Source organism: Calypte anna, chromosome 4B (genome assembly GCF_003957555.1).
Source record: "Calypte anna isolate BGI_N300 chromosome 4B, bCalAnn1_v1.p, whole genome shotgun sequence".
Lineage (NCBI taxonomy): Eukaryota > Metazoa > Chordata > Aves > Apodiformes > Trochilidae > Calypte > Calypte anna.
This window is the reverse complement of record NC_044249.1, coordinates 13,685,752-13,713,747: the sequence shown is the minus strand read 5'-3', so window position 1 is coordinate 13,713,747 and position 27,996 is coordinate 13,685,752. Positions and strand designations below refer to the sequence as shown.

General features: G+C 37.4%; 1 protein-coding gene across 1 annotated transcript; it reads right to left on the bottom strand.

The window, feature by feature from the left end:
• SH3TC1 (SH3 domain and tetratricopeptide repeats 1) lies at positions 1-27,531 on the bottom strand. The gene is made up of 17 exons (XM_008501877.2): positions 27,486-27,531; positions 24,982-25,056; positions 22,106-22,233; positions 20,593-20,698; positions 17,819-17,962; positions 16,991-17,168; positions 16,136-16,209; positions 15,161-15,356; positions 14,138-14,265; positions 11,972-12,013; positions 7,804-9,492; positions 6,956-7,136; positions 4,928-5,078; positions 2,648-2,770; positions 2,215-2,365; positions 1,299-1,495; positions 1-1,064 (listed from the first exon to the last, which is right to left on the bottom strand). The coding sequence occupies exons 1-17, from the start codon at positions 27,508-27,510 to the stop codon at positions 834-836; spliced, it is 3,819 nt and encodes a 1,272-aa protein (XP_008500099.2). The 5' UTR covers positions 27,511-27,531; the 3' UTR covers positions 1-833.
• Between the last annotated feature and the right edge of the window lie 465 nt (positions 27,532-27,996).

Sequence of the window (27,996 nt, the reverse complement as noted above, 5' to 3'; positions counted from 1 at the left end):
TCAAAATATGCAGCATGATCTAATATGTCATTTCTGGTATGAAAACTTTGAGGCGCAAAGATTTAGAACTATCAAAATTAAGCCAGGATTTTTGCAACTTTAGTACATTTTCTGAACATGATGTAGTTTGAAATGCTGCCATAAGTCATTGCAGACAATGTGGACAGTTCTGAAAAGGGTCAATTAAAACAGACAAACTGTCTTTGGAAAGGAAAAGTGGGACTTGATGTGACCACTGAAATCCACAAAACTACAACTAGACTTCAGTTCTGAGAACCAGTGTTACAACATGGACATAAGTGTTTACAGGATTGAGAAGATAATTCTTTTCTAGTGCCTGTAAGTGCTACAGTAGCTTAATATGAAATGAGGGGTTATGTCTGGCAGACTGGATCAAACCAATTCCAAATATGCTTTTGCACTTATTTTTGACATCAAGTAAATACAACAGAGCTCAGCCATACAAGAACTATGTGATGCAAAGAAAAAATTTCTATGGAATGTTTTTTCTAAATAACACCAAGTATCTTTCATTGCACCAATCCAATGATCATTTTCCAGCATCCAGCTAGACAGAAACAGCTAGCAAAGAAAAATTTAGCTAAATATGACTGGTGGGTTTTGGGTTTAGTTCACATGATGATACCTACATAATAAAAGTACAAGAATGTATACTTTGGAGACAATGAAATGTAGCTCACTGTCATATTAACTGGTAATTTAGTCTGGGATGCTGAGCTCTGGTTTACAGTAGATGCATGATGAGAAACTGAATGCATCCTCTTGCAAAACCAAGGCAATATTTCTCTAGGTAGAGAAACTACTTTTGATGTTTATGAACTCTTGTAATACTGATCAGGAGCAAGATTTATTCTCCTAACATTCAGCTCAGTTGCAAAGGTTCTTGCCCTTTGATAGAAGAAGAGAGACATTTCCCGATCCACAAGGAAGTTATGGTAGATGACTGCAAGTCTTGTGTATATCTTCAGTTGAGCTTTTTTATTGCCCAGATCCATGGCAGCAGCAAGTGCCAAATGATAATAGCCTGCTGCATCAAAGGGATCCTGAAATGAGACACAAAAATAGTACACCCTTTTTTAGGACAGCTGGTGTAAGAAGTCATCCAAGCTCAATTTATTAATTATCAAACAAGAATAATCTAGATTATTAACTCCAGTACATTTCCCCACTTTATTATTTAGATTCTAAATGCATAAAAATAAACTCTGGTAAAACCTGACATTATGAAACATCAGTCAATGTAGTAATGTCTGCAACAGTTTTTTAGTATTCCTTACCTTAAGGTCATAGAATATGATGTCTCCTAAGATCAAGTACACCTTGACGTAATACAGTGTTTCTTCCTCAAACTCCAGAGGAGAGGAGCAGAGGGACAAGGCCTTTAAATAAAAGTGTTCAGCTAGTTCACAGTGACCCAAATGATGATGTATGGCAGCCAGGCGATGGTAAGCTATTCGTTCATTTAGCTGATTTCCTAATGAGACAATGTAATGAGTCAGGATAAAACCAAAGACAAAGTAGTCAAATTGCCTGGAACCAGAATACATGTATGTATTTGTTATTTTTTTCTTAAGTAAAACTAATTTTAGTCAAGAGATACATGTTCAAAACCTGACCTTTTAGAATGATCCCACAGAATTCCTGAATTTTCCACTGAGATTTTCTTAAGAAATAACAAAATTCATATCCGTCGTGTATAGATATGCACACCCAGCACATATAAAGAATATCAAGATTATTTTGAAAATATACTAGCTAATGGAATTAAACAGTTTCTTGTCCTTCCCAATACCTACTTTACATCAGAAGTTCTGACAAAAAGATTATTTTCAGAATGATAGAAGTGACCTGGTCTTTGCCTTCAGGAAGAGAGAGGGTTCTTAATCAGTTGAACAGCTCTCAAGTTTGAAAAACCACTCAAAACATACTCAGGCAATATTATTCATCAGTATTACAGCCTAGCTGTATGGAAGGACACTCATTTGAGACTTGGAATCCCAGATTTAATTCTGTGCTTTACCAAAGGTTTTACCAAAGAGGGACAGCAATAAAGTTGTTCATTCTTGAATGGAAGCAAAAATAGTAATGTTAGTATCAGTATGAAATCCTGAAGAGTCTTCTAACTGAATTCAAGGGAAGAAAGCTTTACAGAATTCTACCTTATTTTGGAGATACCAGTAATATTCAGCTTACCTAAACTTACACTGAGCATAAGAGATGCTTGTGCATACTCCAGACTTTCCTTATAAGCCTTCAGAGTCACCAGCAGTTCCACCAGTTTATTGCATAATCTGAGTTCTGTGGTTTTGTTGCCAGTCTCAACAGCAAGTGGAAGAGCCCTGTCCTGAAATACAACATCTTAGTCACTGTTGAACCCCAAGATATGCACTGATATACTTCCATTTAAATAACGTCAGCCAAATTTTGGTTTTATTTTGCTCTTGGCGTATCTTACACTAACAAGAGTTTGTGCAGGTGAAATCTGCTAAAGCCATGACAAGGTACTCAGCTGCCATAGGTTATAACCAGTTTGTTGAGAGGATTAGATTTTGGTTCAGTAATTGTAGAACACCTGCTGTAATGGGAGAGCACATAACTATCAATGCAATAGAAAAACTGCACAAACCCTGTAGAAAGTCACTGCTTTCTCCTTTTCCCAAGTACCATTGAAAAATATATCTCCAGCAGCTTCAAACAATTCCATTCCTAATTTTGGATCACCTGTGTGAAGAGCTGCGTCCTGAGCAACCTAGAACAAAAACAAGGAACAGGGGTAAAAATAGCAATGTTGGTTACTTCTTTGTAAAAAAAATAAATATTAGCAACTGGAAAAAGATCTTGATCTTTTTGTTAAGATCATTATAACATAGCCCAGGATATCTTTTATGAGACTATACTTTTTTTAGTACCCTGTTTTGAGCAGGCCAGAAGAAGGTGCTGAAGGAGACACACAAGGACCTGGGGACATGCAGTGCTATGGTCTCCCTTTTTCTGGCAATAGTATATTGCTTCTTTCATAAGGACACAGACACAAAAAACAATAGTGCATTTGACAGCTACAAGATATTAAATTTTAATTAAATAAAACATCATACAAGTAAATTCTAATTGCAAGTTAAATATTGCTAACAGTGCAGATTTTAAAGCTTATGAAGTGAATTATATAAACACAGTTCTGCTATTCCATATTTCTGAAGAAAATGCACTGTGTTAGCAAAAAGGGTCTCATGAAGCACAGCATGTATCCTCCCCAAAGCAATAATACCAGGATACTTGGTTACTGATAGCATAATAGCATTGATTGATTGGGACCCACGTGTGAAGGAAGAGGAAGATTCTTGCTTTGGCTTTCTAATCTTCTGTTTTCAAATTGCAATCCATTAATAGGAGCCCTGCTCTCCATTTAAGAGAGGAGACAGTGATCCTTCTCAGTCTATTTCAGCTTCAGGCACTTAAGGACTCTACTGCATCACAGTTTAGAAAGTTGTGTTTCATGTGTAATTTAAGATGTGATGACTTGCACAAAATTCTGAGACAGTAATCAACATTTTAGTGGGCAGATTCCTGCTTTGAGAGTTTCCTCACAGACAGGCACTGACTCTGCTCTAACTACCAGGTTCTGTACATGCACAGTATGGAATACATATGCCAGTCCCTAGCCCACTCCTCCTCTTGGAGGAAATATAGACGACTGATAAAATTATACCACATGCGTATTTGGCTTTGGTGTCAGCATATGACTGTCTTGGAAGTTAGCACCTAAATCATTTAGTAAAAGAAAGAAATAACATGCCTCTAGCACAATCCCTTCTTATAAACATATTTATTCAGCTTCTCTGGTAAGTTCTCTCTCTTAATAAAGAAAAATTTCATTATTTCAGTAGCCCCACATACATGATGTGTCTCAGTACATTTCAAACATATCCTTGTTTCCTATGTTTTCCTGCTTTCTAGACTTTTTCAAAACATCTTAACAATCTATGTCTGATTATTATATTTAGAAATCATATTTTGGTACCACTCATCCATATACCAGCCAAGACTCAGAGCCTACTATATCAGGCTCAGGATACATCCTGCATTAGAAGGCAGCACTCTTCCTTAATATAGGAGATAAGTATTTTTCAGCACCTTTACAAAAGCAAGCAACTATTTCCCCAAATACTTCAGTGAGTAGCTGGGAGAAATACAGAAAACAGAATCAGATCTGGACTGCAGTGCAGCTCAGAGAGATTTCAGATTCTCCAGTTTCAGCAGCCACAAAGGTTAGATCCCCCCTTTCAGCTCATCTTCCAGTATGTGTTAGCACAGCAGAATCAGCAGAATGTCCCAGTTGGTTGCGGGGGGTCCCGAGGTGTGGGAGCCAAGTGTCTCTGGGTGTCTCTGGGTGTCTCTGGGTGTCTCTGGTGCATCAGCAGCTGCAGCTGGCTCCATGCCATGCTGGGCAGTCACAGGAGGAAAGGTTTAAATGTTTTGGAAAAGCTTCCTGAAAAGAATCTACATTCTTGTTTTCCCAGGGATCTGGCCCAGAAGCCAGCATGCCAAGATGATTATTGGCTGCTACCCACCAGTATACCAGTGTGTAGCAGGCATACATAGTATGATTGCTGTGGTTCTATGAAGCTGGTAGGCAATGATGCAGAAATAAAACAACACAATTTATATCAGACCAGGAACTAAGAAAAGTTACCATCCAAAATAATTTTGGATTCAAGCAACAGATTTAAATGAAGTACCACTGAAAAATGTTGAGACTTTCCTCTGTTAAGCCTTACATGGATGGTGTTATTCTCTTGGAAACATCAGCTAGGCAAATCTCTGGGATCATTATATTGGATAATGCTCTTCCTATGCCACCTGTACCCTGTTAACAACACGTGCATGCCTGTAAGTGCTGACAACATACCTGAATATAAAGATCCACAAGTTCATTCTGCCTCAGAACATAATAAATCTTTCCTGCTCGTAGCCAAGCATATGCCTCTCTCTCTTTTTTCTGGAGATCTATAAATATTCCAAGGCTTCTTTTGGTACATTCCAAAGCTGACCTGTAAGCCCTGAAACAGAAGAACATTGCTTATCACTGAGGAGTTCTTTAGAATTAGGAATATTTTTCTTCATAATAAGGAATGGTTTTTTTCATAATAAAAAAACTTTATCTTATTGTAAAAAACTGTGTTTCCTCTAATGTACAATGATAATTGTTAGATATAAGGTGCTAGTAATGAGCAAATGCAGTCTTTTTCTTCCTATTTTTTTTTTAATTCAAGATCTGTTTCCTGTTAGTCTTACCACCTAATATTATTTCAAAATAGTTTAGTTTACATGTGTCTTTCCCCTACCTGAGGCTATATGAGAAGTGGAAAATTCTTTTCTCATCTTTAGCTCTTTATTATTTATGGCTTTTTTGCTAAAAATCTCCAAAAGTAATTACATCTGTAAATATTTTTTTCTAAATACCACCTGGGCATCTGACTTAAGCCGAAATCAGACTAATCAGCAACTGTAGAAAAACTCCTAGCACCTTGACCTGGTGCATTTTCTTCCAAAAACAGGACACAAACATATTAAAATATAACATGTACTGCACAGTCACAGTAAATCCTTACACAGTGCATCTTGAGAACAACCTGCTTAGACCTCCAATTATACCTGAAAGAAATCTAAAAGTAATATGCTCACTTGTACTTTACACTACCAATATTTCAGTTCTGTCTTATCAGGGTATCTCATCTAATGGGATTTTTTTTTTTTTAACCAATTCTTGATTCTTACAGAAATTGAAGAGACCTGTCACTCCTTTTATACTAATGGTTCAATAGCTCAACTCAGCCCAATTATTAATGGCATTTCCACCCTTCCTTCAGTTTTTTTTTTTTTTTCTTTTACAGCAGACAGAAGCATATACCAATCCATAGCCCAGCACAGCAGCTGGAAAGGTCAGGTTGTATGCCCTGGGATGGCCACACAGTGGCAGTGCTGACACCAAGGACATCATTGTTCTTTATCAGAAACACATGCACTTGTTTGTTATTCATAATGTTAAAGAATACTGGGATACTGTGGTCTAATATGATACTGAGTTGATGCTATTATCTGGTAGTTTTCTAAGTGCACAGAGCTAACATTGTTTGGGAGGATACATAAATTCTGAGGATACATAAAGTCCATGTACTAGCTAGTTAAAACCTCCGGCAAACCCCAGGTACTTTGAAATCTTAACTAACTCCTTTTTCTTCAGATTCTCCAAAGGATTATCACCAATTCTCATGAAACAGAAATGAACAAAGCAAAATAAATCAGGTGACATATTTGGAAAGTTAGATGCTTGTGTTAAATCTACTTTGTGCAGTCTGCTTTTTCGATAAAGCAAAGCAAAAACTGGCATTCTAAAAATAAAGCCAGTGGAGAAACTGCTGGAGATTAACACTCTGCAGGTTTGCACATAGTCTTTGGGTTTATGTAGGTTTCATAAAAAACATTTCTTTAAAGAGTACCATGTATAGAGACACAGCCTGATGTCTGACTTGTATGGAAAATGCTATCAGGTTTCTGATAGAAAAATTGCCTTGTAAAAATCTATCATCCCAAGCAAGTAACATGTCAGCAGTAATCCTAGAGCTATACCATTCAGAGCTGCATAACATACAATACTTAAAAAATGTATTTACATCGGGTTTTTAAATAATTTGGCTCTTGAAGTGGTCACAATGCCTGGTGAACATCTTGTCTCCCCTTCAGAGATGATAAATACTTTAAAAACAGAAACAAAACCACCAAACAAGAGAATCCTCCACAAGCACTGGAAACTTCAATTCTAATAAATTGTATTGGCAAAGCAGAGAAAAAAAAATCATATTCAACAAAATTGTTGCAAAAATCCTTTACACAAAACAGTTATAATCAGAATAAAACCAGTTATTCAACGTCTTACCTTTCTGTTCCTAAGGATAAATAGAGCAGACTAATAGTTTCCAGAATTTGTCCCTCCAGAACTTTGTTGGACATCTTTCTAGCTAAAGACAGTTGATATTCGTTGTAGACAACACACTGAGCCTCATTGGGAACAACTGTACTGTAGAACTGACACAGCAGTTTAATTGCTTGTAGCTGACCTAGGAGAATAGACTGGAAATAAATCTCTATTTTAAACTGAAAGTCAAATTAGTTATAAAATGAATAAATCTGTTTCACACATTCATAATTGTCAAAGAATAATAATATAAAAGTAATAAAATGATGATTCCTGACAGTTCCTTCACCCTCAAAGTTAGTAAGTTACTTCAAACTTGATCACTGAAATAAAATAATTAAGGTCACCTTGTATAAGCTGCCATAACCATGTGAGCAAAAATAAATCATTCTTGTACATACAACTATTATATGAAAAATAATCCAGATTAACAATTGTTTTCATACCTTTAAACTTGAATCTGGGGATGTTTGTACTGCTGTTGATATCATAACGAATTTAAAAATTATTGATCATAGAAATCTCTATAATTTTTACTAATTATTCTCCATTTTTCTTAACATTTCATGTTCTCTACCATTTCTAACAAACTGAAGTTTCAGCAGAAGAGCAAGCCAACATGTACCTGTTTCTCCACCACTGTGAGACAGAGCAAAGATTTCAATCATTTTGTTAGCTATCACATAACTAAACCAAAAAATTTAAGGAAAAATTAAAACATAGCTAGGAACAACTATAATATATCTACATAAGAGACATTCCCAACCAGGGTACATTTTGTAATGTTGAGAAAATAAAACAATACTCACTTTCCAGATGACTTATCTCCATTGCAACTAAAAAAGCCCATTCATAATAAAATCTGCCTTTTTCTCTTTGAGTTCCACTAACATAGTAACATCCTAGCTGAAGGAGGACTTGAATAAAATCTTGGCCACAGTCCTTACTTGGAAGTTTGGAGAAAAGCTTCACTGCCCTGATGTAATAGTGTTCTGCCAGCTTGCTGGCTGCTGAGTGCCGACAGAGTGCCCCAAAATTAGCTAGGGCTATAGCTTGGTTTTGGGTCATGTTGGTCTCTTCTGAAAGACGCAGTGCTTTGTAGTAGCTTTCAGCAGCTTCTTTTGTGTTGTTTGTTCTTTTCAAAGTGATAGCAAGCATGTTGTAAGCAATGCCTTGTTGTTGAGGGCTGCTCCATGAAGAATCTACAACAGCATTTAAAATGGCTAAAGCCGCATCATATTGCCTGTAAAGAATGTATAACCAAGCAAGGGAGATTAAATAGTTAATAGTTTCCTCTGGCTTCCCAGAAACATCAGAGTCCAGTGCTTTCATCATGTAAACAATGGCTTTTCCATACTGTTTGTGATGGCTGTACAGATTTGCTAAGCTAAGATAGATAGTACTGCATAGTTCTTGCTGCTCACTAGTAAATACAGAGGAAAGGGCTTGTATGAGATAAGGTGCAATTTGGGATGGGAGTATTTGCCTGAATTTTCTCAGGCCATAGAGCTTGGGAGCATTTTTGGTGACTAAATCGATCCTTTTCAAAGAATCCATTAGTGTACTGGAGCTCTGGGAAGAGGTAGCCTTTATGCAACTTAACACAATGTGTGGTAAACACTTTTCATTGTACAACTGTGCTAGCTTGAAGTAACAGTTATTTGAAAAGTTGTTTTGTAAATCCAGGTCATTAAGCAACAGTTGAAACCTTTCCAAGAATGGCAGTGCCTCTTCATGCTGCTTGCGTGCACTGTAATGTTTTGTCAGGAGAAAACATGCCCTTGCCTCTGCATATTTGTTCTGCTTCAGAATTGTCCTCTTCAGAGCATACTTTAAAATATCTGACTCCAGGTCAGCACTGCAAATATAGTTGGGAATTCCCATGAGAAGAGATGTAGCCTTGTCAAGAATATAAGTACATTTTTCTTTGTTCTTCTGTGTCAAGTAGATGCCTGTTAGATTTGTATAGATAGCAATGACAAAGTACAAATCACTAAACCCTCCAGCTACTGCTCCCAATGCCTCCTCAAAATACACCCGAGCTTGGGAAAACTTCAGCTTTTTAACACTGACCCTGCCTAAGAGAAAGCAGAGCCTTGCTAGTGCCCAGGACATTCCTGCTTTTTTTGCTGCTTCCCTTGCCAATCTAAAAAACCTAACCAGTTCTTCTTCTTCTGAAAACCCATGAAACGTGCCATTGATAAATGAGTAAGAGAAATCATACAGGGTTCTGAAGTTTCCATCATACTCTTTTCTATTTAAGTACAGTAACAATGACTCCAAAATGTTAGAGGCTTGCTCATCATCTTGACATACAGGGAAGCAAGGTCCTTCAGGTGAATGAAAGATTTCTGTATTTGGAGACCTAGCAGAATCTTTTCCTTCAGTAGTTGGCTCTTCTGCCTGGGTGGCCTCCAAATTCTTAAAGTTCTTTAGGAATTCTTCTATCTTGCCATTCTTGCTAGTGGATCCTACACTCTCATGTGAACATGGAATTTCTGAAATTCAAAAATAAACTACAGATCACAGTTTCACATGCGCATGCACACAAAGGTCTTTGCTAGACCAATGAAAACATTTATCAGTAGATGATGGTGTTAGGAGAACATTGTGTAAACCTACTGCACTTGTCTGGGAGACAAGATAAAGGTGGGGAAAGAGAGAAATAAAATCAGGGAGGTAGCGTGGGAGACTGGAGGTTTACAGAAAAAATCGGACTTGGGTGTGTAAGGGGGGTGCTCATCAATACACTTGCCTGGCCAGGCCCTGTGCCTGACCCAGCACTAATCCAGCTCCAATGTTAATTTAAACTGGTTGCTGCTTGAGTGTATACTCAGAATGTATATACTGAGCATATATCACTCTGTGCATATATGACTGTCAGAGAACTGCTAGTAAATGACAATTCAGACCAGTTGGTAAGCAAGATAATCCAGAATCTGAAAGGACCCAAGGATCAAAACTGGAGGCTGGATAAAGGGTCCAAGGTGTCATGGATGGGAGATTTAGACACTGTTATGATTGAAAAGGCATTCAGTAGAATATGTTATGATTAAAACAGCAACTTAATTACAGAGAAGTAATTGAGAATTACAAGATTCACACCAACTTAGTACGAAGTATCCTATACTATATATGCACATAAACATATAGCATACAAACACAGGAATATTTAGATCCAGTGAAACATATAGACACCCACACTCAAAGACAAGTGTGCAGACACACAGATAAGTAGAAGGGTGTATGGTAAAGGCCTATCATACACATGCCCTTCTTTGAGTATTGAGTAAATATTCACCATGCATCAGAATTTGTCAGCAGGCAATAATTGAGGCAAGGAGAATGAAGTCCTTCCATCAACTTTGTCAGATCACAGTCCTCAAGGACTTGTACCTGAGCAATGTTTTAGTTCAGGTGGAAGCTGAGGGGAGGAAGGGGGTTGAATTCTAGTCACTGCCCACTGCAATCCAGGAGTCCTGGGAGTCACTGTTTATAGAGTCCATAGAAATTAACTTGTTCAGGCACTGATAGAGTGGGATATTTCACATCTGGTGAAATATTCCAGTACTTTTCTAGTGGTTGTGCATGCTGAGAACTTGCTAAATTCTGGAGTTCTGGTATCAACCCCTTTTGGGTCACAATCCAAGTACGGACATTAGGCTGTCAGGAGGTGACTGATCGTCCCCGCATCTCTTGTCACAGGGAGAGCAAGAGCTCAGTGCATCAAGGTTGCACCTCAATTCTCCAGTTCACTGCTTAAAATTCCTTCTCCCCAGAGAACATGGGGAGCAGGGAACAGGTGTGTCACAGAGGTGTCACAACACCCTGGTACACTAATTTTTGCATTCCATACCTGACTTGCTTCAGGTTGATGTGAGGCCTATGAGAGAGAGTTCACACTGAGTGACCCAGGAATTTGGGAGTGCCTTGCACCACCACACGCAGTTGGGGCATAGATGCTGGATAAACTGACCAAAGGAGCTTGGAATTTGAACATGGGAATTGGGTAGGGTATGGTTAGCTAGGGAGGATGTCTGAGGCTGAACTTTTAGAGCTCTTGAAGTCTCATGTGGGTACTGTGAGGGTGCCTGCAAAGGTCCTGTTCTCCAGTCCATGTTGCCTGTTGGACCATCCATGCCTGTGCAAGGCATAAGATTTCTCTTTTCAGTCAAAATACCAACCCTGATTCTCTACTGGCACAGAATAACTTTCTCAAAATAACCAAATTTGTGGTGATCCATGGGATCATTGATCTAAATTCTCCAAGTACCAATACTGTTGAATATCTTACAAATCTAAGAGATATCCCATAATTTCCTTAGTTCTCCCACTTCTACCCAGTCAAGATAACAGGGCCAAGCTCCACTGGGATGTACTTTTACAGCCATAGTCAGCTAACAGCTGCACATCAACAGGAGCTTATTGCACTTGCAGATTTAGAGCTCAGTTTTCTTAGAATCTCAAACTGTTCAGCAGAATCATTAGTATAAAAATTGGCATTTAGAAAAACGCAGTACAATGCAATTAATAATAGTGACAGCTTAGCAACTAAATTCCAAAGGCAAATAGTTCTGCAGCCTCATCAAATATCTCCTTTGGGAAATATAATTATGGAGTGAAGCTTTCTTGCAGACAGAAAAACTGCAGAAATTCCAAATCAGCATAAACAGTGTTTTGCCTTGTTAAATAATGTGAGGAGGGTCAGGGGTGGTGCATGTGAGTGTGTCACAGCAATAAAAATAAGTCATACAGCGTGCAATTGGGTACCAAGGTCCAAGAAAAATATCTGATAGCAGTGAAAACCCACAATGTCTTACAGCAAAATCTAGTGAGAAGGGGTTAGCAAATCCTAGGAAAGGAAACGAGAGAAGTTAGGATGTGAAGACATATTAGAGAGAGAAAAGCTGGCAAAGATAAAAAATATAAACAATCCCATTATTTTTATATAAAAATTATGTGCATATGAAATATTACCACTTTCATGAGCTTGCTGAAATTCTGCATCTTCTAATTTTTCTGTAAAAAAGGAAAAAAAAAACTTTGTTAGTTTTAGTATCTTAGTTCTTTTTCCTTTTCAGATGTCCTAAAATAAGGCTATATGTTACTTCAGAATTCTTTTTGGCAGAAGAATTGGATGTAGCCTGGAAATTTAGAAGAAATTTCTAAGTCTGACCCAAAGCTAAGAGATACTATGAACTTACTCTTCTGATACAATTCACTGCTTTCTATAGGTTTCTCATCATACACCAAGCACTGCTCAGCAAGGTGGGGAGACAATTGCATGGTGTCACCCTGTTCTGCATGAGAGCTGCAACACTGCTGCATTAAAATACACGTGGGCAGTGTAGGTACAATCATTCCCCACAACCTACCCCTAAAGTGAGGTAACAAGAAGCCTTTAGTATTATTTCAGTAAGTTTTAGAGTCACTCCTAGGGTGGGTGGGTGGATGAATAATTTAGGGGAGTTGGTGCAGCCAGAAGTGTCAGACTTTTGTGGCCATTCCAATAGCATGCAGATGAAAAAACCCCTGTATCTATATTTTCTTTTAAAAGGTGTATCTTTAAATTTTGCAGACATATCTCATTTTCCATGTTCAACATAGCACATCTGTAGAACTATTTTGTGTAGAAGATTTCTCAAGGTAATTCAGTTGTCATGCCACATTTCACGATTATAGCCACTGTTTTTTACACACGAGGTGTAATATGAGTGGCACTGAGTCTATGAATGATATATCTAAGAGCAGAAGCTCACAGAACTAGGTCTACTTAAGATGATGGAAAGCTATTTCACTAGCCTTTAAGAACAACTTATCAGTAACCATTTACCTCTGGATCTCCTTTCTTTAATTGCTTTCCTGTGGAAAAACACCACAGATGTTCACAACAGTTGTAACATAATAGTCTGAATATCTAATTAGAGAAGTGCTCATAAGTAAATACTTCTCATTAGAATTATGTAGATGGAAGGAATCAAAAACTCGATTCACACAATAGCACCCAGTGAATGTTGAAAAAGCTTGTTCTGGGTAAGTCAAGTTATATTGATGAACTGTGTAGTTTAAGAGAAAAAAGTGGTAAAAAGAGTACTGTTACCTATGTAAGATATGGAAAGAAATTGGCACTTGAAAAAGATAAGGCAGGAAATGAGATGTGAAAGGTGTGCAACAGGCAAAAATAGCAGTATGTGCATTAGACCTACATGGTTGTTTAGAGGTCTGATCTTTTGCTCCCAGGCTTTTCATTTGAGTGAGGATAGTAAGACAGGGAGTCATTTTGCACACTGACATGAGTTACATTTTGCCCCTCAGGTCTGACATGCCTTACTTATTATTCACACACATGCTGGTTTGCAGAATTAAAACATTGCATCTGAGTCAAACCAACAGAATGGCTCCTGTCAGGTTGGAGCCTTTAGGTGTCTTCTAGGATGACACCAGTGGAGATAAGATTTTGTTAGATACTTGACAAGCATATGCATTGCCAGAGAACAGCCTGTGGTGAGATAAGAAACTGCTGCTTGGTTAATTCAGTAAGACAATTATATTACACTACCTTCCACTAGATCTGTGAAGGTACAACTCCAGTTACCTCAATAAGCTTTTGTAAAACATGAGCACTTAGAGAAATAACAGCTGTGTCAGAGCTGATGTAGCTAAAAGCATTTTTTTTCTTTGTATGAGTAGATTTTTGCCTTTTTTCTATACCTTTGGAAAGTTAAATCAAGCACAAAGAGGTGTATGCTTGCATTAGATGTCAATAATTATTACATCACCTTTTCTAAGATGACTGAAATGCCAGAAGTTTTTGGGTGAACATGTTGCCTTTTGTAACACAGCACTACAAAATTTGAAAGCTTGAAGATATGTTCAGCTCAATAGCAGTTTTTAAAATCCTGCTGTTTAATTCACTCAAAAAAGGACAAAATTTTGGGGGCATTTACAAAACTCTAACATCATCAGTAGCCAAGATGATCTAAAGGATTTTGATATAAAGGACTTTTATGTGCTGAATACCAAGATAATTCCAAGTAGATGTAAAGACTGGAATCTTGGTGAAATAGAAAAAATCTGTTATACCAGGGCTATAGGAACTGCACATGTATCCTGTGCAGAAAAGGGAGTAAAAGTCCTACTCACCTACTTGATACACAGAACAAACATCTGTGATGGAGGTTTCTTTCAACAAATGTATCACTTCTTCCAAATTTTTTTCATTTGAAAAGAAAGATAGCTCTTCTGCTTCAAGAAAATTCAGGTCTTGTGGTCTAACAAAGAAAGAATCAACTTTGTGGCTTTAGGACCTCAGTGCATCCATCAAATGGGAGCTTATTAGAGAAACTTATACAATCTCTACATTCTAAATCCTGTTGAGTTCAAAATCAACCATATTTATAAATATACAAACTGATAGTGCCTATAATTGCAGTTAACAGTTTCTGCCATACCAGAATAATTTTTTCATCTACATATGTCATGGCATAGCATTTTCTGACAGAATTTATTAACAGCACAAATATTTAACGAAATTTTCTAATATAACCTTGAAGTTACACATACTATGGACCTGCAAACAACATTTAAGAACCTTGTTTTAGCATGCAAGCAGCCCAGACATATTAATAGGACCAGCCTATTTGCATGGCACTGATGCATGTTGAAAATTAGTTTGTAAAGGTTTCTTTCTACATTGTGAACTATTATTTTTAAGAGAAGACACTTTTGAAATAAATTAAGGCCTGTAAATCAGGGTAGTAACAAGAACAGAATATGGATGCTTTAATATAGATCTTAAAAGAGCAGTAAAAATGGAATCTTCTGCAATAGTAAACTTCATGGATCTCATAATTCGAAGAACGGAGCCTGAACCAGGCACCACTTTTCCCAATAAGAAACTCAAGTACAGGCTAACAATATTTTCCATTTTTTAAGCAGATTAATACTCTAACTTCTGCATGTTTTGCATGATACACACTATGACAACTCTCATACAGAAAAACAAAACAAATGAAAAAAAACCCAAAAAAACACAAAAAAGGCCCCAAACCAACCAACAAAATACCCAAAGCAAACTGACAAAATACCCACCCCAAACCTGGGTTTAACATTTAATGCTGAAGAGACTAAGGCCCTTTTTGTTTGAGGTAAATACACATTACTTACTTATTTTTAGGAAAACCCAGTTTAACATGACTTGTCTTTACAAAGCCTATTTGGCCAGTAACAGGATGTCTTCCAAGAAACCATTCCATGCATTCAATGAAGTAGCCAAGTATCTCAATTTCATCCCCTTCCTGGAAATTCATCTCTTCCAACAAAATGCTTTCATAATTCATCACAGCTAGGCAAGATCCCATTGCTGTGTAACAAGGAGATGGATATTTGCAGATAGAGTGGTTTAACAATACAAATACACTGAACAGAGTATGAAGTCAGCAGAACATATTTAGCTGAAGACACTGAAATCCTAATTTCCCAGTCATTAGAACACAAAGCCTAAAATGTTTTTAATATCCTGGGAAATTCCATCAAGAAGCAGCAAAAAATTGTTTTAAATCCCTTTCTCTTGTAAAAAGTTCTGCAAGTGGATCAGAGAAAAAAAACATTTGAACCAACTATAAAAATCACTACTGGATAAATACACAATTGTATACCAGTCAAAACAGTGTTAAAACTGGCATAGGTGGTAGAAAATAAGACAAATTAGATCTCTATCCTCAAAAAATATGTGTTGGGTTGTTTGGGTTTTTTTCCCCCCTTTGGTAATATTGGATATAGATGTGAAAGAACCACAATGATTACACATTGATGAATTTTAGTTTAAAGCTTGTTGTCAATTATACAGTGGCATCCTTAACTTAATTACTCCTTACTACTTTGTACATATACTTACTACAGCATTTTGAAGGAAAAAGAGAAGAGAGATGCCTTTACAGTTTAACTGCACTTATACAGAGATTCATGTTCTCACTAATTTTGGAATTGTAATTCCAAATGTAATTTTGGAAGCTGTTTTCCTATTGTAGTACCATGGGAAAAAGTTATTGAAATCTTTAGATTATGTCCTAACAAATGCATAGCATAAACTTGTGTTTAGTTTTGGGGTTTTAATGCTGGTTATTGAATGGAGTTTCTTACCAACTTCTCTGACCAATTTAGATTCAGCTTTGCATGTGAAGTCAATGGGGTTAGAATACCCTTTAAGAAACCATCTGAAAGTAGAAAAAGAGATTGAAGTTAGTCTGTAAAACACTTCAGTTAAATTTTGTGACATTAACAGTGACATTTTAAATGCATTTAAAAACAGATGCACCCCTCCCACAACTTTCAGCTCCAGCACTGTCCAAACACTTCAGATAGAGCTATGTTCCAAGTGATATTAGCAGTAAAAGTAGTGCTACTTCAGGAAACAAATATCAGAAAGTCATGCTATTTCTCCCTGCCCAAGGCCAACAGGAAAAGGCCAGCTCTTTACCTACTAATAGTACCTCCAATAAACTATTTTCTGGTGACTGCTGAATTAAGTTCATAGGTAAATCCATTGATGTAATTCTGGCTTTATAGCAGTTATGAGTTTGGACATGAACTTAAAAAAATTGCATTAAGGATGTACATGGTTCCTGTCAACAGTTTTGACTAAAAATATTGCTAGCCTGTTATCACATTTGCAAACATCCTATCTGTTACTATCCATATTTCCATGCATCTGGAACACCAAAAATTCTCACTTTGTTTTCATAGAAATGTTAATAAATTTTATTTCAGACCTTCTGGAGAAAAAAAGCAATACCTAACTCTAGATGGTTACCCATCTCTGCAGGCACCCAGATTAATTTCAGTTATGTGGTATGGAAGGAAACAGAGCATTTGTTCTGAATGTTAATAGAAGAGGAATGTTCCATAACAAGCTACTATTTAGAGACACCTATGTCTATACAGATGTGTACGTATCAAACAGATGTGCATGAAATAGGTAGCTAGTTAGGTACCTACTGGTGAAAAGGAATCAAAGGCTTCAGAGAAGTATTAGACAGCACAGTGGTGTCATCGTCCACAGATCCACCTGTTACATCTTCAGTAAAAGCCCCAGCCTCAAAATAAGTGTTTATTTCATTGTCTGTAGCCATTCTCTTTCTTATCAGATTGTCAGGACATAAAACAAAAAATGCCCCTAAAAAAAAAAAACCAGCAGTGGAGCAGATGTCATTTCATGTAATGATTTGGTGTCATACAACCTTTAAAACTGACTTCAGTAGCATCAGTAATATTCAACTAGAGACTGAAAATCTGAAATTTTGCAATAATCGTCTGATAGTCAGATATGTATTCTTTTCTATCTGTTCTCTCATTAAAAAAAAAAAAATGCAGAGCCAAGGTGTTTAATGAAACTACTTCTGGTACAATTTTTTGCACGTTCCTACTGCAGTTATAAGCAATCCATCCAGCTCCTCATTCTGTCTCTGCCCATGGCAGCAGGTGATGCTATCTAGGAGCAGCACATGACCTTTGCAACTTTTTGTAATCCCTCTCCTGTACATCTCCAGGATCTGCAATAATACTAAGAAAGTTAGAGTGTACATCCCTTCCTAATCCTTTTGGTATCATTTATGGACCAGTTGCACATCAATTTCTCTAATCCCTCTATGGTCCTACTGAAACAAATCTGTATGTGTTCTTTTTTCTTGTCTTTCTGGAGCATTTGGAGTGAATAGACTTAAATTTTAACTTCACTGAGTATTTCAATAGGTCCTAATGTTTAATTTTAGTATTTCAAGAAAATACTTCTTTAAATTTAACCTGAGCATTTACAGTCTTCCTTACCTTCCTGTACTAGCAACCTTCTGTACATCAAATGTAATGGTTCTTCATTTATGCAGACTTCAATGCCTGTTTCTTCTTCCTCTTGAGAACACAGCCAGAAAGATTGATCTAGGAACAAATTCTCCATGCAATGATTTATAAAACCTAGGCGGGAAAAAAAAAATCCAATTTGTTTTCTTTGCAGCACAATTATTTCTATTGAGTCCCATGCACTACAGCTACTTTTATCAGAGCTTAGCTCTGATAAACTGCACCTACAAGGCATACAACTTCTCTGTACCTAATGCTGCTGAAAAAACAGACCCTTCTCAGAGATTCCCACAGTTTAGCTTTATTTGAAAGGTTTGGAGTCTGAAAGAGGTAATCACTAGCAAGCTTTGAGCAACTGGTGCTTAGCATCACTTCCTAACAGATGACTGGAAATAACCTCAAAAAGTTCATCTCTCTATAAATTTTTGTTGCCTGATTCAGCCTTGATGATTTATGCAGATACTGTGCCAGGGTATCAGATTCTTGGAATTTTGGGGGGAAAAGATGCTGTTCTATACCAGAGTCATGTAAATCACAAGAAGGCAGTGCTTGATCTTGGAACTGGGACTCCTCACATTGGTACCTAGTACATTCAAAGCTATGATAGTTGCAGGGAGATCTGGATTGCTGCATCACGGGGTTGCATCCAGTTGGCAGCCGGTCACTAGTGGTGTCCCCCAGGGATCAGTGTTGGGCCCAGTTCTGTTCAATATCTTCATTGATGATTTAGATGAGGGGATTGAGTCCATCATCAGCAAATTCGCAGATGACACTAAGCTGGGGGGGGAGAGTCGATCAACTGGAAGGCAGGAGGGCTCTGCAGAGGGACCTGGACAGACTCGAGAGTTGGGCTGATTCCAATGGGATGAGGTTTAACATGGCCAAGTGCCGGGTCCTGCACTTTGGCCACAACAACCCCATGCAGCGCTACAGGGCTGGGGACAGAGTGGCTGGAGAGCAGCCAGGCAGAAAGGGACCTGGGAGTCTGGATCGACAGGAAGCTGAACATGAGCCAGCAGTGTGCCCAGGTGGCCAAGAAAGCCAATGGCATCCTGGCCTGTATCCGGAACAGCATTGCCAGCAGGTCCAAGGAAGTGATTCTGCCCCTGTACTCAGCGCTGGTGAGGCCACACCTTGAGTACTGTGTCCAGTTCTGGGCCCCCCAGTTCAGGAAGGATATCGAGGTCCTGGAGCAGGTCCAAAGGAGGGCAACCAGGCTGTTGGAGGGACTCAAGCACAGACCCTATGAGGAGAGGCTGAGGGAGCTGGGGGTTGTTCAGCCTAAAGAAGAGGCGGCTCAGGGGAGACCTCATCGCTCTCTACAACTACCTGAAAGGAGGTTGTAACTGGGTGGGTGTTGGGCTCTTTTGCCAAACAACTTTCAAGACAAGAGGGCATGGTCTTAAGTTGTGCCAGGGGAAGTTTAGGTTAGATACTAGAAAGAATTTCTTTACGGAGAGAGTGATCAAGCATTGGAATGGGCTGCCCAGGGAAGTAGTGGATTCTCCGTCCCTGGAGATATTTAAAAAGAAACTGGATGTGGCACTCAGTGCCATGGTCTAGCAACCGCAACGGTGGTTCAAGGGTTGGACTCGATGATCTCTGAGGTCCCTTCCAACCCAGCCGATTCTATGATTCTATGATCATCCTCAACATGATATAGATAGATTACTTAAAGGGATAACACTAATGTATTAGCCAAATCCTCTGTGCAAAAAGCTGTGATGAAGACAAAAGATCAGTAGTTAAGGTGCTATTATGCTATTTGGAAGATATTTAATCAATTCCCTGCTAGCCACAGCCTTGACTAAGAAAAAAATTGTGCTTTCTCTGCAAAGTTGGATTGAAACAGTGTTGATTGAGTTCTCTAAGGGCATTTTAAAATACAAAATAGCAAGTAAATAGTAAACAAGAAACTAAATAAAATTCATTAAAATATTAAATTGGTCTGATGGAAACAAATAGTAATGCACACAAGCAGCCCTTACACTGAAGAAGAAAAGAATTAAGTGAAAGATCTGATTCAATGCTGTTCTTCAAAAAAGACCTGTAAAGTTACAGGATATTAAAAACAGAAAGTCAGCCAATGTACCATATTGTTACAAAAGACATGCTCAGATTTAGAAACCAAACTGAAGCATGGAAAGCATATTAAGCAATCTCTGGTTTACTTTACATTTTCTCTGAAATCTTACTAACCCTGTCCAGTTTGCTCACTACTAGTCAGGAGAGATGTGGAAGAACTAGAAAATTCTCTTGGGAAACATGATCAGAGGTCTAGAAAATATACTGTGAGGAAGGATTATTGGAATTAGCATTGATTTTCCTAGAGAAAAAATTGCTGAGTGGAAGTGCATGATGAGCAAGTTCAACATGTCTACAATGAGGAAAAAAAAGCTGTAAAAGCACTGTAAAAGTTGCAGCACAGGTTAGACTTTAGGAAAAAAAAAACCTGGATTTTAATAGATGATTTAGAAAGCAGATATTATATGAAAGTGGAGTACCTAACAGACATCTGCCAGGAATGGTAGCTGTCCTCTGGTTTGGTACTAAAGCAGGTTCTGCTGGAGGTTGGAGGGTCTGTCCAACCCTACCACTAGTACCCAGTCCAGAAACATTTACTGCTATGAGGACTTAATACAAAGAAGCTCAAAATGGTGTTCAACAAGTCCCCAGTCAATCAGAAACTGTACCGAGGAAAAAAAAAACAGCATATGAACTGTTATATGGTGAAACAGCTTTACCCAGTGAGTAGTAGGTTAGAAACTTCCATATTTCTTCAAATGTTTTAAATGTCACCACTATTAGATCTTGATCACTATGAATAGACAGCAGTCTGGCAGATAGCTCCTAAAAGTAACCAAAAATAATATTTTAATATGCAATCATACTGAACTCAAGCACAATTTCTCAGCAGCCAACACACTAAAATACTATATATTGAGAAAGATAAAAATCATTCAGGATTTTACCTGTAAGACATATCTGTTAACACATACAGTGAACAACTGATTTTTTTCTTACCAGTTGTACCAGCATTTCCAGTGAGGTTAATTAACAGAAGAATTAAGTTCTGTTTAACTTCCATATTTTCAATTGACTAAATATGAACATTAAAATAGTAATTCCTTTTTGAGAGCAGAAGTCAGACCTCTTCAAGAGGTATGCCTCATCACCACTTCCATCTTCTGCGTGCCCCGTTACACACTGGATTAAATATTAACAAGATCCTGAAATCTATTAATAAATTGCTAACACATGCTAAAATATCTCAGCCTCAAGGGCTTTATGCAGTGCTGAATACCAAAGCAAAATTCTAAGGAAACATAATAAATCTTTCTTCCTTCAAAGTCCTTTCCCCAGTCTGTTTCTAATAAGGCCACAAATTTCATGTATTTGTATCCTGGTTTCCCTCTTGCCCTTTCTCCAGCTCAGCCTGAACAAAAGCAGGAGCAGAGAAGCAGGAGAGCAGCCACAGAATCAGCAGGCTGGTGATGAAGAGTTCTTTACACATAAAAGGAAAATTGTGCAGAACCACATACATCTGAGACGGTGACAAAGCCATAACTAATTAAGACTTTGATGTTTGGCTTGCTAGTGGAGGAGGCTAGAAATCATGGCTCAGGGAAAAAAAGGAACACGAGAGGTTAAATTATATCATCCTGCTTTGTCATCAAGAGGAAAAGGGAGACTAAATTGTATTTTTAGCAAACCTCATTGGTTAGAGAGGATGGGTTTCCCACATACAAACAAATTAAAGACAGTAATAAAAATATGCCAACCCTCTGGAATGCTTTTTAAAGCTACAGCCACCAAGCCCTGCGGAAGTCCAATATTTATACTATTCTCCTTCAGACTTCCTCTTTGGCTTAGCAGTGGGCTTTCCAGGTAACTTGCATGACAAATGACTTCAAGTGACTGGAAACAGAATTGAAGAGTCAATATGAGGGCAAATAAAAAATAAACATAACCAAAACCAGAAAATCATCATTTCCTTTGATGTACATCAAAGCAGAACACACTTAAAATAAAGCCCTCCAATACATCAATTTCTTGTCCCATTCTTTTTCAGTGGTTTTCTCACATATTTCTCACATCTTTAGATAGATAGGTCTTTAGACCAGGGAAACTCTGGTCACTCCAAATGAAGCATAAAGAAAGTAGATGGAAACGGGATCCAAATCCCTCACAGATTATTTCAGTAGCACAGAGTGTATTTTCTGAATAAATATATCAATTCCCAAGCAATTGCCTTACACTGAAAACAGCCATCACATCCTTGCTGTCATTTTCCAGAAGACGGAGCTGCCCTCTGAGCTGTCTTTGGAGTCTGGGATCAGGACATCCATTCTTCCTTCTTACCATCATTAACTTCAAGGAGATATCTGGAGAAGTATATCCATGTACAGTATTTGTGAATCAGCTTTGGACAACCAGAAAAATACCTCAAAACCACAGAATCCACATTAAGAACTATTTTTCTCAGCTTCAGAGACAGATACACAGAGAATCAAGCTACTGTTTCTTTTTAGTTTTAGTTATCAAGGAGAGATAACTGCCTAGCATGACAAGATTTTTTCAGCTGTATCTAAAGCCTACAGCTATGCAAAGAAGAATGTTGTGGTATACATGTGGAACTGAAAATATAAAATATGTCTCTCGGAGCAGTTTTTTTTCCTTCGGCTGGTAAATTACCATATGTTTATCTCAAGGAATGCCTGACAGACACCTGGTCGCCCAAACCTAGCAGGGTTCCAGGACACAAAGATAATAAATGACTCATCCCAGGAAGCCTGGAGATTTGTATGTATCAGGATTATCTTGAATGAAGTGACCCCCCCTTTCTTTTGGGGGATAAATAACCCTAGGAAAAGACGGGAAGAGAGCGCTTCTTCGGCTTGACGTCTCCTCGGCTCGCCACCCCGATTTCCAGCTACGAAAAGGCATCGCAGCGACGCAACAGCGAAAACCACAAGCAGCCTCAGCCCGAAGAACCAGGAGCAACCCTCCAGCCCGAGGCCTGGTCCTGCGCGGACGGTGATATTTTCTCTCTTTTGTTTCTCCCTTTGTTACTCTAACGACCATCGATTAAGGTGGTTACTTTATACAAAAGGTCTTATTGCTAGTATAACCGGCTTTCCCTGTTTAGAAATAAACTTTGTAACTAATTTTAAATCCAGCAGTCTGGTTATTTGTCAATTCAAGCGTCGTCTCTGAGTCAGTGGCTGAATTTTCCTCGCAATCAAAATATAAATAATAACTCGGATCGTAACAGATGTGATAGTCTGAAAAGTTTAGGGGATAACTGCTATGCCTGGGGATAGAGAAGAGGGAGGGGAAAAATATCAAGCAGATTGGCAAGCTGTCAACTTAGACAGTTATATGGACATTGAGAACATGCCCAACTTTCCAAATATCCCACACATTTTAAAAACCAAGGCAGATACTGAAATAAAATAATTAAAAAAGGTACTTTAGCATGTTACAACCGTTTATACTAATCTTAAATTCACAGGTATCTGACGTGTCACTCCTATTACTTCAGAAGGCTTCTATATATTGAAAAAGCTGTTCCTCAACCAAACTGTTTGAGCAGTACCAACCAAGATAAATGGTCCAACTAAAATCTGACTGACATGAACAACATCTACTTATGAGAAGCTTTTGCTACAGCTAAGGTTACAGTTTCAGCTAGTTTCTCTCTAATTTATTCTCCATGACAGTAATTTAACTCAATGGCAATGTAACACATTCAGAAAGTTTCAGACACCCGGATGGGCACATATAAGCCAATACCACTCACTCAGGAAAAATTCCACTTGCAAGTGGATAAAAATAGGTCACGCTTCAAGCAATAAAAGGGGTTGTTGTACATATTACATTCCAGCTCCTCTGAGTTTCATCTTTTTATCAGTTAAAACAGGTATTTTTCACATTCTAGTCTAATATGCCGCACCTTAATCCATTTTCATTAGGGCTTCCTGTGTATCTCTTCAGGAGTTTTATGATGACTCTTACCTCAACTATTTATTAAGGTCAAGAAGGATAGTTCAGAAATACAAAGCAGTGTTACAGAATTACAAGGCCTTTGTTTAAGCTGTGGTCATATAGGCAATTGTTAGTACAAAGAATACAAACTAGAGCCTTTGAATGTTACTTGGATCGCTGTTAGGTAACAGTATAATTGAGCTTTTCATTTTACCTGAAGCCATAAAAGATATTGACACAAAAGAGGACCATTACTTAAAAAATTAAATTTTTGTTTCATCTAATCAAGTTGACTTCAAGTTATATATTTAACTATATAAACACAATTTAAGTCTTATATAAACTTAATATTCCTGAATCAATAATCACATTGAATTACAGCAATTGGAATATGGCTGCTTCTACCAAAAGAAATAAAAATAATGCTTTATGGAAACTAACAGCATCCAAAGCCCCATTTCACCTGTGGAAATCTCCCTGTCTGCTTCTATGAGCTCTGATTCATATCCTCAGTTTAAAACTACCCAAATTGTGTATGGAGTGACAAAAAGCTACATAAGCACAAATAATTTTACCACAACTAATTGTATGCCTAGGGGGAGGCTGTCTACCACAGATGTGATTTGTTGTATCAAGCCAGAAAGAAGAGTGCATCCCAGTGCTGGTTTTCAGTGGTTATTTCTTTCTCTACAAGCAAAAGAAGGGAAATGTGATGGAAAAAGCCATGAGATCTCCAGAATGGAAGGCTTCCAAACCTGCTTACTGAAGAACTGCACTCAATTGCAACTTCATACAGCATTAAAAAAGTAAATTAAGATTCCGAAAGGCAACAATTATTAAAAAAAAAAAAAAATTAAAAAAGGACATTTAAACAAAGGAATTTTAACATGTACTTAAAATAAGCATTTTTTTTAAAAAAAATCATCCATTACAGTATAGCACATTAACTGTTTCTGGCTATTATAGCAGTTAATAGGTCACTTCTCTCTTTTTATGAGAAATTCTCGACAAATCTTATGCAGAAGTTAAGAGCTGCCACCAAGTATATCAGAGTTATAGGAGTAGCAATTAGAAATGTTGTTGACTTAGTTGTCTCAATTTCAAAAAGTAAGCATTATAAGGTAAGATGGAAGGAAATAACTTACCAGTTGGAAAATTCTCTGCTTGACAGGGAAGGTTCCTTAAACTGACATTTGTGCAGTTTTCTCTTTGAGAACACTCTGGTAAGATAAATGAAAAGAATGGTTAAGTGCGTTTTCTACACCCAGAAAAATCACACTGAGGAAAACAAAAAAACCCAAAAAGTCCAAAACAGACCACCACACATTTTTGAAGAGTTTAATGCATTGGATAATTACTAAGAGAAAATAACTATAATTTTTCCCCTTACTGCTATATAATTTCCAAAACCCACAAAAGGTATCTGAAGATCACTTATCTCCTGATGGAGAGTAATTTAAATCTTGATTTCCTCATTTTGATGTGAAGCTCTGGGATGATGGGAGAACTGGTGGAAAGATGGCCTCTCAGGAAACTGAGGTCCCATATGGGAGGCAGCAAAAGAGATGCTTACTTTTCTTTTTCCCTTGCTCCTTTGCTAAGAAGTGACCTCCAGTGAAGCTTCACGGGTATGAGCTGGCAATGATACAAATTTCTTGTACCAATTCATACATGGAGAGAAATAATCCTCTTTGTTATGAGCTTAATGCTTGGGAGGGGGCAATGTAAACCCAAGTGATTTGAAGTTTTAGAAAAGTAACACAAAATAAGCATATTTTATGTTAACAATCTGCCTTTTTAATATACTTCTTAAAAAAACTTTTCAGTTCATATTTCTCTACTTCCTTTTGGGATTGATACATTTTTATGCTGAAGAAACACTCATTCCAACCAATTCCACTTTCGCAAGGTTCCCTAGGCAAAAATCAGTACACAGAGGGCTTGTTATTTCTAAGAATACAAATGGGAGAAATAGATCTTTAATTATTAAAATGCTGTGGCAGTTTTCACATATCCTGAGAGATTTTCCACTGCAGCTCCAATTTTAAGAAAAAGCTTCTAATACGATGTGGTAATTTCTAAATCTTCTGCATCTTCCCTCGAGTACATCACTTGATGTTACATGAACAAAGTCAGACAAATAAGGATACATAAACACAATTTTTTCTACTTCAGATAAAAAGGCACTCAGCAGTAAAAACATCATTATGAAGGACAATCGTTGGTGCATACAAAAATAAGAAATCTCAGTTCCTATCTGTTGTTGGGTTTTGATTGGGTGGTTGCAGTACTGTTGGGGTTTTGATTTTTAAATTTAGAGTCAATGGTGGGTTTTGTTTTGTTTTTAAATAGAAAGTTGATTGTACGCTCACTGCAGTGCTGGGTGACAACATTTAAAGAAAATTATAAATTTAAGTTGCCCACAACTTCTGGAACCATACTTAGATGTAGTTTTGCTTTTTCATCTCTTATTCAGAAGTACAAACAAAGCAACTGTCAAAACATTGACGTTATCAATTGGCTGATCATCATTTAAAAGCTGACAAGGACAACTAATTAGCATCTGGTTTTGGAATGTGAACTCTTATTATTTCAATATTACCACATGGGAACTTTCCTAGAAAAGTATTTATTGAGACATAAATATTAATCAGGTAGTGTTTATTTAAAACTAAACCTAATTTCTATCACTTTGGGAAAAAAGCAAAAACTATGAGGAAGTATTTTATTATTCATAGGATTTTAATTACAAATAGCAGTTTCTTATTGAATTTGAGCAAAAGCGAAAGAGTTGCTATAAAAAAATTTTAAACACTGAGACTGCTTGAAGTGCTATAATTAAGTTCAAAGACATAACATTAACTCTGTGCTTCATTCCTAACTAATGAGATGACTTGTTTACTTCTTTGCAAGCTAAAGAAAAACTTTATAGTTCCCTGGGTTGCCTGGACCCCATATTTGATGTCAGCAGAGTTACAGTTGTGAGCAGAAAGACATTGTCTAGCCCATAGGACATATAATTCAAAATGAAATTGTTTTTTCATTATTCTTTGCAGTACTTACATTCAGAAAGCTGTCAAGCCTACTATAAAGTAAGAATTTGACAACTGGTTTTGAGAGACAATCACCTATGCAATTCTACCCTTCCACCCAAATCAAGTTTCCAACTTTAATGTTTTACTGCGTGAAGTATGTTTTCATTTGCAGAAAAATATAGTATTGCATCGTTTGATGAAAAACAGAAATCTACATATTTTGTTAAAATACAGTCATGCGGTCTAACTCATATTTGCTGCAGAATTTTAGAGATTATGGCAAAAAGTGCCAGACAAAGGATTTACATTTCATTATTCTGGCTCTTGATTTCTGAAAATTTTCACCCCAGGTTATTTTAAGGAGTAGGTAATCCATTTGTCTGGCCAAAGTGAATTTCAATAGAGATTATTTAATGGTCAAATCTATGCAGCACTGACATGGAAGAAATACAGCTGTTTGCTTTGTTGCATTGCACAGTTGTAGATGTATTTTAAAAAAACCCTTGTCTGAAAAGGACATGACAGATCTCTGCTCATACACAGCAAGCAGTGTTTAAGGAACACAGTAATTTAAATGCAAAGTCAAGTGCAGAATACATTGATCAAAGTCTTACCCATTTGATCTTGCAATGTGTCCATCCTGAAAGTGCTGGTGGCAGTGTTGGCCTTCGAAATTCCTTACAGTGATGCAATTTGCATTATCAGCAATCTGAGGCGAGGAAAAAGCAAAAATGTCAGAACACAAATGCATATTCAAGAGCTGTTCTTTTTTCTACACCAGTTACTTTAATTTTAATATACATTAAAGTATTTGCTTTAATGTATACATTCAAGTATTTCAGATTAATTTTTGTGTAACACCCAAATTCATTCCAGAAAAATTTCCTGCAGTCGGGTGGCAGCAATGCTTTAGCAACACAGCAACAGAGTTGACCAGAAGCAACAATCCAAGGCCTGAAATGTGCTTGTGCCCACTGTTTATTTATCATTCTTGGCCTCCAAGGGATGGCATCCTTGACATTAACAGAGGCAATGCAGAAAAGAAACAATTGTCTAAAGGTGATGAGAATGAAACGGATACTGCATGCCTGTCTCAAACAAGGAAGAAGGTTTTTATAAAACCAG